At 42.8% G+C, this 21,283-nt stretch overlaps 1 protein-coding gene across 1 annotated transcript in view; it reads left to right on the forward strand.

The window, feature by feature from the left end:
• The first annotated feature begins 16,849 nt into the window (after window positions 1-16,849).
• The window catches only part of CPE (carboxypeptidase E), an 84,080-nt gene continuing 79,646 nt past the window's right edge, over window positions 16,850-21,283 (forward strand). The window contains exon 1 of the mRNA XM_059697777.1: window positions 16,850-17,443. Within this exon, the coding sequence (XP_059553760.1) occupies window positions 17,131-17,443 (313 nt within the window). The 5' untranslated portion in view covers window positions 16,850-17,130. The remainder of the gene's footprint in view (window positions 17,444-21,283) is intronic.

Consider the following 21,283-nt stretch of genomic DNA (forward strand, 5'->3'; position numbering starts at 1 on the left):
CCCCCTCCCTTCCACTCTCTCAAAAAAAAAAAAAAAAAAAGGAAAAATATCCTCTGGTGAGGATTAACAAAAAAAGGAAAGGAAAGAAGGAAGGAAGGGGAGGGAGGGAGGGAGGGAGGAATCTTCCCTTTTAATATGGCAGCCTTTGAGCTCTATAGCTTTGCTTATAGCCTGAACAGTCCAGACAGACAACTTGGCGACGATTAACATTTAATTCTGGCCACGGGATGATTGAGGAAAGTGGTTCTTTTACAAAACAAAAAGCAAGATAAAAATAAGTCACAAAAAGCCCTGGCCAGGTGACTTGGCTAGTTGGAGCATTGGTTCATATATCAAATGGTTGCGGATTTGATTCCTGGTCAGGGTACACATCTAGGTTATGGGTTTGATCCCCTGTCCTGGAGTGTATGGGAGGCAACTGATTGATGTTTCTTTCTCACAGCAATGTCTCTCTCTCTCTCTCTCTCTCTCTCTCTCTCTCTCTCTCTCTCTCTCTCATAAACAAATCCTCAGGTGAGAATTTTAAAAGTCACAAAAATATCTTGACCTTTACTTATATAATGAATATTATTTAAAAGCACAACTCTAGTCTAAGAAGCATATTAAGAAGTCTAAAAGCCTGGGAAAAGATATTTTTCTTATAGATTGAATATGTGCTGGTGAAATAATGTATCTTTACAGTGTTTCTTGCCTTTATAGATATCCTGTTTGAGATTTTACTTGTTCTTGTCTTTTAGATCTCAATTTTTAGGTATAATCTATCATAATACCCCATTTTCTTATCTTCAGTGATTAACCTGAGAATAGGCACCTGTCCCAAGTCCAGCCAGGTTGATCCCAAAATCTTTCTTTGGGATTAAAAAAAATGTTATTGATATTTTAGAGAGAGGAAGAGGAAGAGAGAGAGAGAGACATCGATAGGTTGTCTCCCACAGGCACCTTGGCCAGGGATCGAACCCGAGACCTGGTATGTGCCCTGACCAGGAATCGAACCACCACCTTTCAGTGTACAGGATAACACTCCAACCAACTGAGACACACTGGCCAGGGCTCTTTGGGATTTTATGTATGAACATTGAGAGAGTGCTGATAGTGTCTACAGAATACCCTGTGAACGTTCCTCTCACTGAATAGATTGAAGCTAACACAGAGGTTGAGGCAAGAAAGTAACCTAGGTGGATGGCTAGACAGGTGGAGACTCCTACTGCTGGCTGAGTCCTGGGAAGAACTGGGAAAGAGGCCAGCTCTCTTTATGTAAATTAACAAGTCTCCTTCCTCTCTCCCTTTTCTTCCTTCTTATTATACCATTTTGAATTTATTTTAGTTGCAATAAAGCAAGTCTTGACCGGTTCCCTTGCTCAGGCCCTGAAAGTCAGTAGAGCTATATTCCAGGTTTCCTTTGGTTACAATGTGTTTTTCCAGGTGAACCGACAGAAGTAGGCAGTGGTGATGGGTTCTTCCTCAAGCTCAAAAGAGTTTGGCTGGATGAATGTTGATTTTGAGCCAGTTGTTTTGAGTTGTGGAGGCTCGACCTAAATGGTGGAGGCTCGACCTAAATGGTGGAGTATCAGGTGTTTATTGAGGAGCATAACTTGATTTCTCTAAGAATTTATGCATTCAGCAAAGAAATATTTGCTTCGTTTCAATGTCTGAACTCTGCTAGGCACTAGGCTACACTAGGGGGCGTGAGAGACATGATTACTGCCCTCAAATTTTCTAGTATATGGGAGATTATGGTTGATTAGGTAATTATTAAAAATCTCTGAGAAGGGACAGAGGCACAAGAGAGTTTGGGATCACATAGCAGCAGGATCGTTCTTGCTTGATGGAGGCTGTTAGGGAAAATTCTTGTAGGAAGTTATGTTTAATCTGAGACCTTGACAGCAGAAGTTACTCAGAAATGGAGGGAGGAGAGCAGAAAGGGAAGAGTAATTCAAGTAAAGGGAACAGCTTGTGCTAAGAACTGGTGGTAAGAGAGTATGGAGCACCGTACATACTGCATGAATGGGAGCCATGGGGACAATGGTGAGAGAAGCTGGAGAAATAAAGCTGGCTCCTGATGCTTGTTGCTGAAGCATTTTAGACGAGGGAGCTTCCCTGCTGTGAGGCATGAACAAGAGGCAAGCCCAGGTGGAAGAATGGAGGACCATAGGGATTTGTGGCTTATTTTCCATCAGAGCACCTGTGATTGATTCTCACTTGCTCTCTATTTCCTCTTCTAGGTAATGCCATCACTTCAAGGAACCACTTGAGCCTCTTTTCCAGGTGGTGCTGTTGCCCTGGCCTCTGTTGGCTATCCAGACAAGCAAAATAGTTTAGTCATAGACATCCAGGGGTGGAATAATTCAATGGCTAATGAATACCAGAGGGATTGGGAAGCAGCTTGAACAAGATAAGGAGATAAGAAACTAGTTTCTAGGAAGAGGTCAAACTAGAGTAAAGGAGGGACAGTAGTTGGGCTATTAGAGCTTCTGAAAGTGTTATATTAACTATAAGCCAAGTCAATGAGTCAAACTATTTGTTGACGCAAGGAAACAGACAGCCGGTAAAATGTTGAAACCTGGAGGAATCCTTCATGAGAAGTAGGCAGTGTGTCTTTCTGAGCAGTGTGGCAGCCTAACCTAAATTCTTTACATAACCAGGAAGATGTAATGACTCAGTGTGTTTGGTAACAATTCCCGCCAAAGGTGGGTTTCCAAGCAGCTGGGGTGTGGTGTGTCCTGAATCTGTGAACTGATTGTTTAACCAATCTAGTTCTAGGACATTTATTGTATATATTTTATTCAAAGTTTTTAAAATACTCACCAAATCACTTTTCACAGCATGTGTTTTTTCCAGACTTCATTTCTGCTAAATCCCAATTGAAATAAGTTTTCCTATGCATGGTGATGGGTTCTACCGAGAGAACATGCTTGTCATTGGACAAGGCAGTCTTGAGTCTTTACATTGGAGACTGAGCTCTGAGCTCCTCGTTGGCAGGACCTATATGCTAATCCATTTTATATTCCTCACCGACCACATCCCACCAAGTAACTACCAAATACCTGACATACAGTAGGTTCTAGCTAAAACTTTGTTGAATGACTAACAATGATTAGAAGCCCTGCAATATACCATGGAAATAATGCTGTGTGTCTCCACTGTTCTGACTTCATCACTTCTTATTTATATACTAGAGGCCCGCAGGATCGGGCCAAAACCGGCTCTCTGACATCCCCCGTGGGGTCCCGGGTTGGGAGAGGTCGAAGGCCAGGCCGAGGGATCCCACCAGTGCACAAGTGGGAAGGGAGGGATGCAGGAGGTTGGCCAGTGGGGAAGGGACGACGGGAGGGCTCCAGCATGTCCAGCCCATCTCATTCAGTCCCTATCGGCCGGACCCCAGCAGCAAGTTAACCTATCCGTCCGAGTGTCTGCCCACTGGTGATCAGTGCACATCATAGCGAGCAGTTGAGCAGCCTTAGCATATCATTAGCATATTATACTTTGGTTGAACAGACGTCCGGACGACCGGACATTTACCATATTAGGCTTTTATTATATAGGACACACACATTATTTAACCTCTAAATTTTAGTGTTCTTATTCGTAAAATGTGTTCAGAAGGTGGAAGATTAAAGCCAATAGTTAGTACAGTACCTAGTTCAAAGATTTTAGATATTAAGGTTATTAGGAATGATGTTCTTTTAGGGATATATTGGTTATTTTCTTAAAATCTTTAAAATTTAAAAGGCATACAATTCTTATAGTCTCGAATTAAAATGTTAGGACATATGTCTCAATATTTTTTTAAATATATTTTATTGATTTTTTTTTTTTTTCAGAGAGGAAGGGAGAGGGATAGGGAGTTAGAAACATCCATGAGAGAGAAACATTGATCAGCTGCCTCCTGCACACCCCCTACTGGGGATGTGCCTGCAACCAAGGTACATGCCCTTGACCAGAATCGAAACTGGGACTCTTCAGTCTGCAGGCCGAGGCTCTATCCACTGAGCCAAACTGGTTAGGGCTGTCTCAATATTTTTAACAAGTAATTATTGACTCTCTTTTATGGGTTACTCTTAAGGTGCTCATCTTCTAGAAGGAAAAGAAAGAAACATAAGTGAAGAAATATTTTGTTATGAGTGTGATGATGTAAATGAATAGGAAGATATGATAGTAGTACTTGGGAGTGCACATCAGAGTCTGATAGAGTGGTACTTGAGGAGATGGGAGAGGGAGGCAGGAGACAGATTTTGTAAGACTGAAAACCATGGTAAGAGGTTGGGATTTTGTTCCAAGAACACTGGAAAACTGCTGGAAAATTTTAAGCAGAGGAGTGATATAATCTGATTTGCATTTTGAAAATGGGCTGCTGTATAAATAATAAATTGTAGGAGGCAGGGAGATGAGTTAGGAGGTGATTGCAATGGTCCAAGTGAGAAAAGGATGGCGGCTTAGATTACAGTAGTGGCAGTGGCCTTGGCAAGAAGGGGTGGAATCTACACTAATAAAAGAGAAACATGGTAATTGGCGTACGACCGCTACCCTTTTCATTGACTAATCAGCGAGATATGCAAATTAACTCAGCCAAGATGGCGGCTGGCAGCCAGGCAGCTGGAAACTAACATGAGGCTTGCTTGCCTCAGTGACGGAGGAAACCAACGTTCCCCGCCTGCGGCTGCAGGCCTCTGAGCCGGCAGTTTAAGAAACATTGTAACAAATACTGCCAGACTTCAGCCAGCAGATTCGCAACATTGTAAGCAAAGGCCAGAAACCTACTTTCAGCGGAGGCCTAAGAGCTGGAGCCAAGCCTCAAGGTAAAGCTGGCCCAGAATAAAAAAAAAAAGAAAAAAGAAAAAAAGGAGCAGTTGGGAGCTTCAGTCACTCCCAGCCTGAAAACAGCCCTCAGCCCCTCACCCAGACTGTCCAGGCACCCCAGTGGGGACCCCCACCCTGAAGGGTGTGTGCCCAGCTGCAAACAGCCATCATCCCCTCACCCAGGCTGTCCAGGCACCCCAGTGGGGACCCCCACCCTGAAGGGTGTGTGCCCAGCTGCAAACAGCCATCATCCCCTCACCCAGGCTGGCCAGGCACCCCAGTGGGGACCCCCACCCTGATCCAGGACACCCTTCAGGGCAAACCAGCCGGCCCCACCCATGCACCAGGCCTCTATCCTATATAGTAAAAGGGTAATATGCCTCCCAGCACCGGGATCAGTGGAGCCGCGAGGCCTCCCGGCACCGGGATCAGTGTGACAGGGGGCAGCGCCCAAACCCCCTGATCGCCCTGTGGCTCTGTGTGTGACAGGGGGTGGGGCCACAACCTCCCTATCCGCCCTGCTCTGTTCGTGACAGGGGAAGGCGCCCCAACCCCCTGATCAGCCCTTCTCTGTGCCTGATAGGGGGGAGCTCCCCAACCACACCCCCCCACGGGTCCTGCTCTGTGTGTGACGGGGTAGAGCCATAACCTCCCCATCGGCCCTGCCCTGAGTGTGAGAGTGGCGGTGCCCCAACCCCCTGATCGGCCCTGCTCTGTGGGGGATAGAGGGCGGTGCCCCAACCCCCTGATGGGCCCTGCTCTGTGCGTGACAGGGTACAGAGCCCCAACCCCCCTGATGGGCCCTGCTCTGTGAGTGACAGGGGGCAGCGCCCCAACCTCCGGATTGGCCCTGCTCTGTGCGTGACAGGGGGTGGCGCCGCAACCTCCCCATCGACCCTGCCTTGAGTGTGACAGGGGACGGTGCCCCAACCCCCCAATCGGCCCTACCCTGATCGTGACTGAGGGTGGCATCACAACCTCCCAATCTCCCTGCTCTGTGCATGACAGGGGGCGGCGCCCCAACTCCCCAATCGACCCTGCTCTGAGCCCGACCAGGGGCTGCACCTAGGGATTGGGCCTGCCCTCTGCCACCCGGGAGCAAGCCTAAGCCAGCAGGTCGTTATCACCCGAGGGGTCCCAGACTGCAAGAGGGCACAGGCCGAGCTGAGGGACCTCCCGCCTCCCCCGAGTGCACAAATTTTTGTGCACCGGGCCTCTAGTCTACTTTTATAAAATCCCTGGGTGGTGTTCATCATGACCAGAACCGCCGATGATATAAAAACATGATATAAAAACAACAGTGATGCAAACAATGACTGATAAAGTGATTCAACTTATTCTAATTATCTTCCTGTACACCACATTAAGAGTGAAAACCCTTTCAGAGAGCTTGACTAATTTCCCTTGTGATGAAGTATTTAGAACTTTAACTGTAACATCATATGCTCTTCAAACTCGAGAGAAAGCAACATATAACTGACCATGTACGAGAACGGGTTCAGGTAGAAATATTCTTACTCTGTCTAGAGTTTGTCCTTGTGATTTATTAATAATCATCGCAAATGCTGGCATCACAGGAAACTGTCGTCGAATTAATTTAAATGGGAGGCCAGTGTCACACAGGGGACAAGTCAATTCTTGGAGTCAGAACAGCCACTCCCTCTGCAGATGCTGTTAATACTTCAGCCTCGATAATGTTAGGTCGTAATCTTTTGATAATAAATCTGGTACCATTACAAAGACCCCACTTACTATTAAGATTTCTCAATAGCATGATGATTGCACCACTTTCTTCTTTGTTTTTCTTTTTGATTGCACCACTTTCAATTTTAATTTATGACACAGCATTCCTGAAGGAGTAATACTATTAAGAAATTTGATGGCAAAATTTTCCTTTTCAGCATCATCTGTTGAATCAATGGAATAATCACTCAAATATGTGTGAAAATCTCCATTGAGAATATCCAAAATGTCTTCATTTAATTTTTGAACGTGCTCATTTTTTTGGACAAAGAACTGCATGTTTAGATATATTTTTAATATTATCTATAGATATGCTATTTCCAAAAGTAGCTTCAATAATAGATCCATTACAAATCATTTCACAGGGGATTTCAATAATATCTATTCCTAAATGAAAACTGCTATCAAGTTTGCCATCTCCAAGTTTTACTAACTATTCACTATAATCAGTCCTCTGATCTCATATTTGTTGTAAGAGACAACTTTCTGAAACATTCCCAAACATTACAGTACTTTAAACTCGTTTGTACTATGGTTGATCCCATAGTATGCGGCACAATACTGAGACATTGTCGAAAATCCCCTCCAAGAAGAACTTTCCCACCAAATACAACATTCAAATTCATAATTTCTCTTAGTAATCTATGGTGTTTATAGCATGACTGGATGTCATGATGCATTCATCAATAATGAGAAGTTGGGCCTTTATAATAGTTTTAGCAACTTCACTGTTTATATCGAGTCTAGAAATTGAAGTTTCATTTAATGGAATTGGTCATTTATATTGGGAATGAAAGTTTCTTCCACCGAGAAGTAAATTTGCAGCAATTCCTGTAGACGCTGTGGGTAAAACAGTAGGACCACAACCTCTAATATAATGTATTAAAACTTTATTGTGGGGGGGGCGCTACAGTGTTTTGGACAGTTTCAAGCCTTGGACTGATAAGAGGGCACAGTCCTCTCATTGCCATGTGCAAGTCCCAGCTTGGAGGGCAGGGCCCTCCCATCACAATTATATCCAACAGCTATCACTGTAAGCTTGAACCTATGGTCCAAACACATGGCCCCACGTGCCTGAGTGATGTGGGCTTGATAGAATTCAGGTGCATGTAGTTGAGAAGGATTGAAACCCAGGAGAATGTTGTAAACATCTTGGTCACGCCCTTACTTTGCCTCGTGGCATGTGCTATAAAATAAAGACATGGCTGTGGGTGTGGTGGCTGTTTCTCAGAGAAGCAGCGTCCCACCAAGACCTGGCTTTCATTCTCTTGTCTGTCTTTTCTAAGCCTTTCAGCCGCCCCCACTCAGGTTCACCCTTGGCCGTGCTCCGAGGGTGGGTTCCTGCCTCAAACCTTGCCCTTACCTAAACATCTCGGGGGAGGGTACAACCATTTCCAAGACAACCCCTGCAGGACTGACTTCCTTCCGGTTGGTCTTGCCTCGGGTTGTGATGTTACACCCAAGGTTTTTATATAAGTAAATTATTTTTTTTGGTGGGGGGTGGGGGGTTAGGAGTGGGCATGAGCAGTGATCCAGCCTTAACCAGAGTATTAAAGATCCAAGTAGAGATGATTATTGGTTATAATGAAAGATTAGTTTACTACTGTGCACATGTGTGTAATATTTAGAGTTATCACTGTAGATTTCTGTGCAACTTAACTCACACTATAAATAAAGGTCTTATTTATTTACAAGTTTTTTAAATTTATAAGTTGACCAACATCTCATAGCTAAAGAGAAAACCAATCATTCTTTGTGACATTTGATGAGAGTATGGCATTTGATTTTCATTTGGTAACTTTATTCCCAAACATGGGTATATCAATTAGTGGAAAAATTAAGCCCTATAAAGTAATACATTCCCCTAGCTAGTAGGGCCTAGCACAGCATTTTATAAATTATTATACTATCCTTTTTATCCCATTTTTGGAATCTTGTTTTCAAATAGCAGAATATGTAATTTTAAGTTAAATCTGATGAACACCACCACCACATTTTATAGTTGTTTAGAGACATTACATTTTACAGTTGGTAAAGGTACAGGACTAATAATTTCTTCACAGATGGGAAGAGGATATAGAAATTCAATTCACTGTTGGCTCCTAGTAACATAGTAAGATGTGCAATTTATAGTATGTTTTCCTAAAATAGAATTAGCTCAGATCCAAAAAACTAGATGGAGTAAATTCTAAAACATATCTTTGAGTTAATCATATTTCTCTTTGACCCCATGTATCCTTGCTTTGGAATTTAACCTCTGTGAATTCTCTGTAAAATGTGCAAATAAAATGGAGTCATTGCAAGAATGAAGTTAGAAACAGCAAGTGAAACAGTCTGTAAACACCGAAATACTTTATAAATGTTATGTTTTATTTTATTTTTTGTTATGCTATTGTGTGTATTGAATAAGATATAGAGATTCCTCAGTTTGATTTAGGACTACACATCTATAAGGAAGGAAAATTTCCCAGACTTACCACACCAAAGTAGATGAAGTTTATAAAGTTCCTAAGGCTCTTGAAGAGAGACAGTACTGATTTTCAAATGCCTTTCTTCCCTTTTTCCTCTTATTTTTTCCTCCTCCTTTCTTAGCCCCCTACCCCACCCCCACCCCCCAGGCCCATCTTCTTCTCTTACACAAATCCCATCCTGAAAGAAAACCCATTAAATCACTCATGAGAAGACAAAAGTAGTCCCCTAAGCTGAGGCTAACCCACTAACACCCTACAGCTACCACTCCATACCTCCTGGTGGGGGAGCACGGGACTTGGTTGGAAGGTCTGTAAGGAGGAATCTCTGAAAGGTCGGGGGGCCTCTGGGGGACCTTGCCGAAGGCGGCAGAATCTACCTTGACATTTCCAAACAAGTCTGAGCCCTTGGATGTTTTACTAGAATCTTTATGTTTAGACTTTAAAACATCCTTGTTTGAAAGACACTGCAGAGGCAGGTGTTTTCTCAAGGATACAGGTGTTTTCTCAAGGATGCTTATCCTGCTGATTGTATCTAGAGGTCGATTTTAGTTCAAGCTGTTGTTACAATAAAAGCCTAAGGAGGCAGGCGAACAGGGCTGCTGAATTCCTATAGTGAAGTAGTCCCTTAGCCTCTCTTTCACAGAAACGTGTGTCAGGGTAATCATTCAACCATCGTTCAGGGTCTGTTGATCAGTCCTGGCACCTCTCGGCCCCTCATTGACTGAGTAGTATATTGGATTCTGCCCTCTTTCAAGTTACATATCTCTGGATGCAGGACCCTGGAGAAAATCAAGCAACCAAGTGTGGAGCAAACCAAGCCAATTTCTTCATTAACTTGGAGCAAGTCTCCTTATCAGTCACTTTTCAACAAAATGGCCAAAGCAAGTATTGTGTTTAGGGTGTAGGTCTGTAGGAGAATCCTGGTTTAACTTCAAAGACTTTGATCAATCCACACTGAAGTGCACAACAGTGATAATTATTCAATGGCACTATGTTAAGCTCATAGTTATTGGTGAATAGTGCTTGAGTATCCTCTTGATGAATGTGTTGTATTTTTCTTTCTTTCCTCTTTTTAAAAAATATTTTATTGATTTTTTACAGAGAGAAAGGGAGAGGGATAAAGAGTTAGAAACATCGACCAGCTGCCTCCTGCACACCCCCTACTGAGGATGTGCCTGCAACCAAGATACATGCCCTTGACTGGAATCTAACACGGGACCCTTCAGTCCGCAGGCCAATGCTCTATCTACTGAGCCAAACCAGTTAGGGCTCCTCTTTTTTTTTTTTTTTGTAAATAATTATGAGATTGACCACTTATCCACCTCTAGGATGATTTTAGCTATCATTCCTTCAGTGGGGTTGGGGTTGTTGTCATCCACAAAGCTTCTTTGATGTTAAGTGTGCAGTCCTGGTAATGAGTAAGAGATTTGTTGCTTGTCTTTTTTTTTTTTTCTCTCGATACATGAAGCATTTAAAAAAATTTTACTTTTCAATTACAGTTGACATTCAATATTATTTTATATTAGTTTCAGGTATACAGCATAGTGGTTAGACAATTATATAATTTACAAAGTGCTCTCCCAATAATTCTCATACTCACCTGGCACTATACATAGCTATTACAATATTATTGACTATATTCCCTATGTTGTACTTTATATCCTTTATTGCAGTGGTTCTCAACCTTCTGGCCCTTTAAATATAGTTCCTCATGTTGTGACCCCCAACCATAAAATTATTTTCCTTGCTACTGTTATGAATCATAATGTAAATATCTGTTATGCAGGATGGTCTTAGGTGACCCCTGTGAAAGGGTAGTTTGACCTCCAAAGGGGTTGCGACTCACAGGTTGAGAACTGCTGCTCTATTGACTATTTGTGTGCAGGAATCATTAATTAACCTTAATTTTGACCTTATCAGGACCTTGGTCAATCTATCTAGAACAGTGGTTCTCAACCTTGGCTGCACATTAGAATCACCTGGGAATCTTTTTAAAATCCTGATTTCTGGGCCTCATCCTCCAGAAATTGTTTCTTTGTTACTAATGTTGTGGCCCCACCCCATAACAAAGAAACAGAATGTCTGGAGGGTGAGGCCCAGAAATCAGGATTTTAAAAAGATTCCCAGGTGACTCTCATGTGCAGCCAAGGTTGAGAACCACTGCTCTAGAAGCAGAGAGGCTTCCAAAGTGTTAGTCAAAGCAGGAGACCCTTTAACACATATGTGTGGACACAACATGTTCACATACATTTATAAATTTGTAACCAGGGAAATGAGCAGCTTTTACATATAAAAGACTGTTTTACCTTGATGCCGTCCGTGTATGTTGTATAAAACAAAGAGGTGAACAGCTTTCTTTCTTGGATACTTGAGATTTAAAAAGGTACAAGAAATATCAGACTAAAAAGTAACATAGTAGATAAGGTATGGTTATTGTTTATAATGAAAAACTCCCGTACTTCTTTGTACATCTACATAATACTTAATATTCCTGCGCACCATAAATTGTTAGCATTTTACATCATAAAGTTGTTATGCATTGTTTGTGTTGGTCAGCTTCCAGCAGCTGACGAGAAAACCAATCCTTCTCTGAGGTGTTTATTTAATGGAAATTGGCAATTTGATTTTCATTTCAGTAATTCAATTTCTAAAGGTAAGAGCATAATAGAAAATCCAGTTTTCTCTTCTGAATATTGTATCTGTGGCGTGGTAGATATAAAATTATAGTACGGACAAAAAGAATGTAGACAGAAATAGGAAGTACATTGAATAATTACTCAGATAAAATAAGAAACTTGGCAAGTGACTTATGTGACATGCAGAGCAGCTAGGCAAATGTGGTCGATGAGTGAAGAGGAAACTGGTTGTCGGGTTACGTCAGGAAAGGGATCCTGCAGGAGACTGTGGGAGCAGAGTTGCTTGTTTAATAAGCAGAGTATTAAAAACATTGGGAAATTCTGAGTGCCATGGTTAGAAGGAAGCTGGAAGCAGATTTTGCTAGTTCACTCACCTGTAGACACAATGAGTACCTATGACTGTGCCTAGGCCGTGGAGGCAAACACACAAGTCAGGCTGGTCTGTCTCTAAGTGGGATGGGATGGATATAAGACTCTGAATCTTGGGAGCTCTGAACATGGAGCAGAGAGGTAACAGTTGAAACCATGAGTCACAATATGAAGACGGAGGAGAGCAAAAGGCCAAGTGTGGGCCCCGAGGAAGCCCCATGGAAAGGTCAACGAGTGTTAAGTCTTATTAGATGACTAGAACTTATAGACCAGTGGTTCTCCACCTTCCTAACGCCGGACCCTTTAATACAGTTCCTCATGTTGTGGTGACCCCCAACCATAAAATTATTTTCGTGGCTACTTCATAACTGTAATTTTGCTACTGTTATGAATCATAATGTAAAGATCTGATATGCAGGATGTATTTTCATTGTTACAAATTGAACATGATTAAAGCATAGTGATTAATCACGAAAACAATATGTAATTATATATGTGTTTTCCGATGGTCTTAGGCGACCCCTGTGAAAGGGTCGTTCGACCCCCGAAGGGGTGGCGGCCCACAGGTTGAGAACCGCTGTTATAGAGTAAAAGTTGAGTCAAAGAATGAGTGAGAGGTGAGAAAGTTGAGATGTTTGGATGATAAACTGATGGGGAAAGTGAATTCAAGTGAGAATTTCTGTTTTGTTTTGTTTTCCAAGAGGAGAGAATTGTGCAGAGGGAGAAATGCAAGACGAGAAAGAGGGCCCTAAAGAACAGGAGAGAGAGTAAGATTGCCTGGTGGAGCATAGAAACAGGGTCTAGGGAATAAAGTTGGTTTTGGGAGGAGGAAAGACAGCTTTGGAGGTAGGATCATGTAGACATACAAGTGGTTGTAGTTTAGAGGAGGGTGGTGCAGGGATTTGAAGAAATAGCTTGAGAGATAGAATGAAGTTGGGAAAGAAGCAGGAGGAGCTACAAGAAGCAAGATTTCTTAAGGAAGAGGATCACAGCTCTGGTTCTGATCCACTGAATGGTGGACATCACAGGAGGGTGGGTAATGTAATCACGGTGAATGGTGGGGAGGGTGGTCTTAGCCAGTGATGGAGAGGAGTAATCTCCAGGGGAGGATGTTGGCACAGTCCGGGCAAGAAATAACTGGTTAGTAACTGAAGGTAAAGCAGAAGAAATCATTTTAGAAAATAAGAATATCAGAATAGCAAGATTTGCCAGCTGTCCAATATAGTTGTCACTAGTCATGTGTGGCTTCTAGCACTTGAAATGTGGCGAATCTGAATTGTACTGATATGCTATGATGTAAATTACACAACAGATTTTAAAGACAACATAAAAAATATTTCAGTAATACATTTTATATTGATTACAAGTTAAAAATTATAATATTTGAGATATTTGGGGTTAAACAAAATTTATTATTAAAATTAATTTCACCTTTTCCTTTTTAAACATGGCTTCTAGAAAATGTTCAATTACATATATGGCCTATATTATATTTTTGTTGGGCAGAGTGGCTGGAAGGTCAGTAAGACTGCGGTGGCCACTGGGATACAGAGTATTGGTACAGGGTAGAGTTGTAGAAAAACAATGATAAACCCTTTGCACCACATTTAATTTGAGTTGGTAATTAGAAAAGTAGGCAGTGATACTTGTCAATGAAGTGTTGCCCCACTGATTCAAGCAGCAGGCTCAGAATGCATTTGGTTGTTACCTGTCTGCTATGGTAAATATCTACCCTCTTAAGTGGTGCAAGTAGAACAGGTAGTGGGTTGGTTAATGGAAAAAAAAAAAACAGTGAAAGGAGAGAATTATAAAAGCATGAAGTATTGCCCAGCTAGTGTGGTTCAGTGGTTGAGCACCCACCTAGGAACCAGGAGGTCACAGTTTGATTCCCTGTGAGGGCACAGGCCCGGGTTGTGGGTTCAATCCCCAGTAGGGGGAGTGCAAGAGGCAGCCAATTAATGATTCCCTTTTATCATTGATGTTTCTATCTCTCCCTCTCTGAAATCAATAAAAATATATTTGAAAAAAACATAACATGTCCAAGCACAATTTCAATAATTTCTTTTAACTTAAAACATAAGCATATACTCATCCATTGGTTGGTTGCTGGTTGTAGCAACATGGCCTTTTTAAAAAATCATAATGCATTTTCTAACATTATCAATTTTAGTTTCTTCAAATTAGAGAGTCAGGTTTTTAAAAAAATATATATATGTATATTTTTTATTTCAGAGAGGAAGGTAGAGGGAGAGAGAAGTAGAAACATCAATGATGAGAGAGAATCATTGATTGGCTGCCTCTTACATGCCTCCTACTGGGGATTGAGCCCTTAACCTTAGCATGCGTCCTGACTGGAAATCAAACTGTGACCTCCTGGTTCATATGTTGATGCTCAACCACTGAGCCAGACTGGCTGGGCAAAGGGACAGGTTTTTTAACCAATCTAAGAACAGAATCTTGAGAGACTTTTATGAGTTTTTCTCAGTCCTTCACTGTTTTCTCATCTGTACCTAATTCGATTTTAAAAATTAAAGTGTTTTCAAAAGCATTCAACTTTTTTTCTACCCTTGTATTTATCCCTTTATCTAATTTTTCACTACACAAGTACAAGTAAAAGTGGTATGAACATTTTGGTGACATGCCTGACTGACTCTTAGTATGTATACAACGCAGTGATGAGAGAAAAGAAAGAAATGAGAGAGCAGCCCCAGCCCTGGTCAGGTCCATGGGCAATCGTCAGTGCACTTCAGAGTGTGAATGGAGGTTGTCGATGGAGGTTGGCTAAGAGAATTTCTTCAGCGCTAACAAGGAAGGACAGGCATTGGTGTTTGGAGTTCAGAAGGCAGGAGGAAGGATTCTGAAGCAGCAATGCCTGGATGGGCACTGCAGTGGCCAGTGAGAGGGTACAGTGACTGGGGAGTGGGTCCCAACGAGAAGTGAAAGGACACGGAAGGCTTCCATCTATTGACCGCTCACTTCTCCGGTGCCCACCCCCCCGCAGGCACAGTTTCATGGAATGCTCAGCATCCCTCATTTTCAGATGAAGTTATTGAGCAATCTCTGAAAACAATAGAGCTTGGATTAGAACATTGTTCTGTCAAAGTTGAGATTTGAGAGGAAACAGAAAACACACCCTTTGTTTAAAGAGACAGCTGAAGGGCAGCACAGGACTTCAATAAATAATAGGTTGTTTACTTGTGTAGTTACTAGTTGATACGCCCCACGGAGCCACAAACGAGTGTGGTGACTTTAAACAGCTAACACGAAAATCTTAGCCTTCCAATTTCTGAAGTTACTGGTTTTTAGCTGCTTTGTTTGCTTTTTGTAGGTTTCCAAGGTTGCTCTTTTGGGCTTGATTTTAGAAGCATAATTATAACTCTGGTTCAAACTTCTGGACCATGTAATCAAACACAGGCTAGTCATGGCGGAAAACACACAGCTCTTAGCTCTGCCTACATTGACAAGGAACATGGTTGGATCCAAATTCAACTGAGTGGCATGTCTTTATAGTGGCAGCTTTCCCCAAAATACCCCAAAAGAAGATCCATGCAGTTGTGGGAAATGGAGACAGTCAGTGGGGTTGGGAGCCAGCCTCTATAGCAGCATTTTTAAAAAGAAATCCAATGAAAGAATTTAAATATCTGGATCCTATGCCAGGAGAAAAGTGTGTTGTGTGTGTGTTTGTTTTCTGCCTGGTGGAACTACCAATGGATTGTTTGTTTATTTAGATTTGTGCTGTTCTTGAATCCAAGTGGCACCTCATCAGAATAATACCTGCTCCAGGGTTGCTCCAGGAGTGTCAATCCCCTCTAAAGGCTGGGTATTAAAGCTGTGAATGAATTTATATTTTTATAGTGACTTTGAGAGGGGAATGGAGATATCATCTCTCATGATCAGAGGTTTCTTTCTATAATAGGATTTAATCTTTTTCTTTTTTTCTTGGAAGAAGGTTCTCCAGCCCTAATCAAGCCTTCAGCTGAACATCTTGGTTACAACCTGGTAAGAGACTCTGAGCCAGAACCACCCAGCTAAGCTGTTCCTGAAAGACTTAATCTTTTTTTTTTAAAATATACTTTATTGATTTTTTACAGAGAGGAAGGGAGAGGGACAGAGAGTCAGAAACATGGGATGAGAGAGAAACATCGATCAGTGGCCTCCTGCACACCCCCTACTGGGGTTGTGCCTGCAACTGAGGTACATGCTCTTGCCCGACGCTCTATCCACTGAGCCACACCGGCCAGGGCAAAAGACTTAATCTTAATACCACACTAAATCCTTTGTCTAGCACACCCCCAAACTTGTACTTTATATACTAATATATACATATATATGTGTGTACGTGTATATATATATGAAGAATCCAGGAATGTGCATAAGTACAATGAACAACAGTATCTGCAAACTGATAGAATGATTTTTTTAAAAAAAATTCTGTTAACCCTCAAAGTTAAAGTGTTCAGTTTGCCAGCCAGATCCTATAATAAATGCAAATCCATCCCTTGGGTTTGTGTTTGGACTCTCAATACAGTTATTAACGATGCATCATGATGTGAAGGCCAATGGTTGTTAATGTTTCCCTTTTGTTTATTTTTTTTCTGGAATATTCTCTACTTCTTGATGCATCAAGATGGAAACCCAGGTCGGCTTGGACTAGATGTCACTTTAGAAGGCTCCGCTCACAACCCAAGAGTATTTCTTCCAGGCGCCAGGTCTTGGATTTCTCAATGATAGCCCTGTTCCCAAACCCAGCCCTCAGCTGTCATCCCACCTGGGTCGTCCCCGGAGCCATCTGGCTTCTGACGCGGTTCTGAGCCCACAGATAACGCAGGCGGCCGCGCAGATCAGCATCCCTGGGCGGGCGGCCCCTCCTGCAGTGGTTTCTCCTGCGGCGCCCCCGGCTCGGCGGCGGGTAGTGCAGCCCGCCCCGCGGCTGCGCCCCTCTCCTCTGGGTGGCCCCCGCGCGCCGCTGACACTCAGTGCACCCGGGAAGGTGAGGCGGCAGGACGCTGCTGCGGAACCCGCGGACCTCCCGCAGCGCCCGCCAGCTCAGACCCGGGCCGGGCAGACAAAAGAGGCCGCCGGCGCAGGAAGGCACGGGCTGCGGAGGGGACGCGATGGCCATGGCCGGGCGAGGAGGCCGGGCGCTGCTGGCGCTGTGCGCGGCGCTGGCCGCCTGCGGGTGGCTGCTGGGCGCCGAAGCCCTGGAGCCCGGGGCGTCCGCGGCGGGCATGCGGCGGCGCCGGCGGCTGCAGCAGGAAGACGGCATCTCCTTCGAGTACCACCGCTACCCCGAGCTGCGCGAGGCGCTGGTGTCCGTGTGGCTGCAGTGCACCGCCATCAGCAGGATCTACACGGTGGGGCGCAGCTTCGAGGGCCGGGAGCTGCTGGTCATCGAGCTGTCCGACAACCCTGGGGTCCATGAGCCTGGTAAGCGCGCCCATCCCTGGAGGAGAGCCGCAGACGGTTGCACTGGTGGCGGTTGGGGGCAGGAGGGCAAGGTGGGCCCAGGGGTGCCTTGTGGAAAGGGGCGCCTGGGGTGGGAGGTGGGAATTAGGGGGACGGATGGAGATGGGGATGAACCTGACCTAGAGCGCTGTGGCTCGCTGGGTTCCAGTCTCTGCTGTCCTCCGTCCCTTCCCGCCCCAAACCCTCCCCCAGCCGTTAGGCCACCTTTTGGGGAGCTTAGGCCAGAGAGGGTAGGAGCACCTAGCGAGCAAATCTGCGGGCTCGCCAACCCAGCGGTCACCCTCCCTTTGCTGTACCAGAGACCCGAGGGAATAACAGAAGCCTCGCAGACAGGTGTGGAAAGCTAAGGTGCAGAAGGCAGGGACTTCGAGAAAAGAGGAAGAGTCATTTAGACGTATTTCCTAATTCCCGGAGGGACCAGCTTTATTGGGCTCCGCAGGCTCTCCATACCCTTCTCTACCTCTACGTGTGTTTTAGGCACAGGGGCACTGTGGATGTGCAGGGCATGTTAAGGGTACTGGCAACATCGGGTGGTGGTGTGTGCGGACCTGTAGGCCTCCTCCCAGGATGGGAAAGTGGCCTTGACAGGCATTTGGAGTTCGAAACTGGACTCGACCTTTCTCAGCAAAAAAAAAAAAAAAATATTCCTTTTTTTCCCCCCTGCATTTGACACTTGGGATAAGTGGTTGGTGACCAGGTTTTTATTTCAGATGTCGTTCCTTTATACCTATTATACCTATTTTAAGGCACGTTTTAATTTATGTTAAATGGGATTTACTTAGTATTTATTAGAGGTATTTAAAACAGTGTTCTTGGGGCTTTTTTTTCGTGTTTCTACTCTTAAGAGTTATAATAAGGCCTAGTCTCCTGATAGTAAAGGAACTATTAATGAATCCTGGCAGATTTTTCAAGGAGATTATATGAAAGCTCACATTCGCTTTGTTGTCTTGTTTCAAGTTTAGCAGTAAAAATCTATAGTAATATTACTGTTAGAATGCGATATGCTTCTGAAAATGAAAACAATACTTCTTTTGCTTGAATATCTGGAATGTACGGTTTGTCAGATTTGCAAATTTCTCTTTCAGATTGCAAGCTCTGTGAGGCAGGGACAGTATCTCCAAAACCTAGCCCAGAACTGCACACAGCAGGCACTCAGGGCACAGTATTAAAAGAAAAAAAAAAAAAGCATCAGTCATTTGCTGAATAACACACTATTTAAAAATATAATGTTCGATTCTTCATAAACACAAAATACACAGATTTAAGTTGTTTTACAAAGGTGAGCTCAGAAATGTTTTTACATTATTTGCTTTATAATTTCTTTTTAAATGAAGCAAATTTTAAGTTCATGGAATTACTAATAGAATACAAAATGTCTAGTCATTTTATTTTTTTATTTTATTATTATTACTATTATTTTTTTTTTGAGAGAGAGAGAGAGAGAGAGAGAGAGAGAAACACTGATGTGAGAGAGACACATCGATTGGTTGCCTCCTGTACACGTTTACACTGGGGTAGGGGATCAAACTTGCAACCCAGGTATGTGCGCTTGACCAGGAATCATTGTATTTTAAAGGTAGAAACTATTATGAACACTAAATAATCATGAGGTTGATTCCCTTCCCACCCACCCCACTTTTAAGAGAAGATAAGTAAGTTAGAAATCTTTGGGGAAATAGTGTTTAATAAACACAATTCAACTGAGTAAATTTGAAAGATCTTATTGGCTTTATTCAACGATTCATGAATTGGACAGCAGAGAGAAAGGAGCTCCAAGGAGCTGTACAAAATGAAGATTTCCCGCAGGAGGGATCGGGAACGGGGAAGTTATAGGCAAAAAAATCGAGTTGGTTATTGCAAAGTTACTTTCCTTTAAGGGATGGCAAGGGCTTCTCAGGCAGTTGACCTAACTAGTGCTGATCAATCAGGTGATTCCAGATTGACTGGTTTAAGATTCCATTTCTGAGAGAGCTTAAACTGTAGTTGTCTTGCTTTGCTGACATGAGCCTTAGCATAAGTGACTCCATTTTGGGCCTGTTGCATTATTTTAAACACTAGCTAATGGAGACATCTGATTAGTATATACGTTTGACAGTACTGGTATGAATTAACTTTTTTAGGAGGTTTTGGAGAAATGAAAGTGTTCATTTTTAGATGGCCTTCAAATTCCTTTCAGATGAAGATATTTTAAGAAACGAGAAAGGAATACCCATACATATTCTGCGGGAGAAATATATGCTTTCAGTTTTTTTGAGCACCTGCACATTCTAGGTGGACCAGTTTCTATGGGATGTGCTGTGATACACATAAGCTGTCCTTACCCTTTGGGGAACTGGGAATCAGGAGTTTTAAGGACAGTAAAAAGGTATGTAGGGCTGCAAGAACTACATGGTGTGGAAGGACTGGGTAAAGGAGACCAGAGGAGACATTAGGTCAAGGGGATTTGGTCATTGAAAAGTGGATGACAAGAAAGTAGGAAATATATTTATAGAGTGCTGAATATTGAAATTTACCAATTCCAGTGTGGTTGGTATAGGATTTATGTTTTAAGTGCCCCTGCTTTCGAAAGAGAGCAACTGCCTTAACTGTTTTCACCTTATAAGTGCTGTTTTAACATGTGATTAAGCTAGTAGGAAATGATATTTAGCTTGACAAATTCGTTTACTGGACTAACACTTGATGAAGTTGCCCATATCATTTTAATTTCCCAGTAAGAGAGAGGTATCAACTTTGCGACTTTTCTTAATCTAAATTCTTTTTCTGGAGTAAAAAAAGTAGCTAATGTGTAAGGGTTTAGTTATCATAATAGAATAACTCTCCCAAAACAAAACAATATATTCACCTAACGCCTTTCCCTGTGGCAGAACTGGCAAGTGAGAGGTTTACTTGGTGAGGTGAGTGGATATGGGCAGAAGGTGTTTGTTGATACCACCAGCTCCTGCTGAGCAGAAAGAAGTGCTCATCATACTTGTTTGGTACCAGGCTGTGGTCTGAGTTTGAACTTATCTCTTGAGAAAGATTCATTCTCTCAGATATTCTACATTAGAATCATCAAAGGGGAAAGAAAATTCCATTTTGAATTGACCAGTGAGGACTCTTCGTACTTACTCTGTTATGACACCATGGGAATCAGCTTGATTCTTGACTAGCTGAATGTTGGGTCTTTGTTTTCATTTTGTATCACTGGAGGCCTGCAAGAACCTATTGGAGAAGGGTTGTGGGTATCAGCCATCCTCAGAAGAACTGCAAGTGGTCTTGACACTAGTCTCATCTCCTCACATAGGGTGACTCCGGACCCCAGATGTGGGACTGGGATGAAGACCAGGCTAAGATCGAGTCTTTGCTGTCAGACTGCCTCTTGGCTGATTCTGAGGGCTCAGATGTGTTCCATTAGATATGATACTTGCCAGCCCTCATCATATTCCCCATTTTTCTTTATATTTTATACTTTTAAAATGTTTCTACACATAGGGACTTATGTGCTCAAACCTTTGCAAACATTTGCTCTCCTAGGCATGCATGTTCGTCATTGCAATACTCATAACAAAAACCTTTTTTTCATTTATGTCAAAGCAATGGAATCCATGTTCCCATACCACTCCTCCCAGAGTTAAACATGAGTTAAAATTAGTTTGTTTAAACCTCTAATTCTTTTACATGTAGTTTAAGATTGCTCCTGGGGAGTAAGTCTTATTTATAACTAAAATGCTATCTTAGGAACATTCTTTAGAGCATAGATGTTTCTCTCTCAAAGACTGGAATGATTATTTTGGACCCATTCCTCCCAAAATCTGTTAAAAT

The sequence above is a fragment of the Myotis daubentonii genome, chromosome 5 (genome assembly GCF_963259705.1).
Source record: "Myotis daubentonii chromosome 5, mMyoDau2.1, whole genome shotgun sequence".
Taxonomy (NCBI): domain Eukaryota; kingdom Metazoa; phylum Chordata; class Mammalia; order Chiroptera; family Vespertilionidae; genus Myotis; species Myotis daubentonii.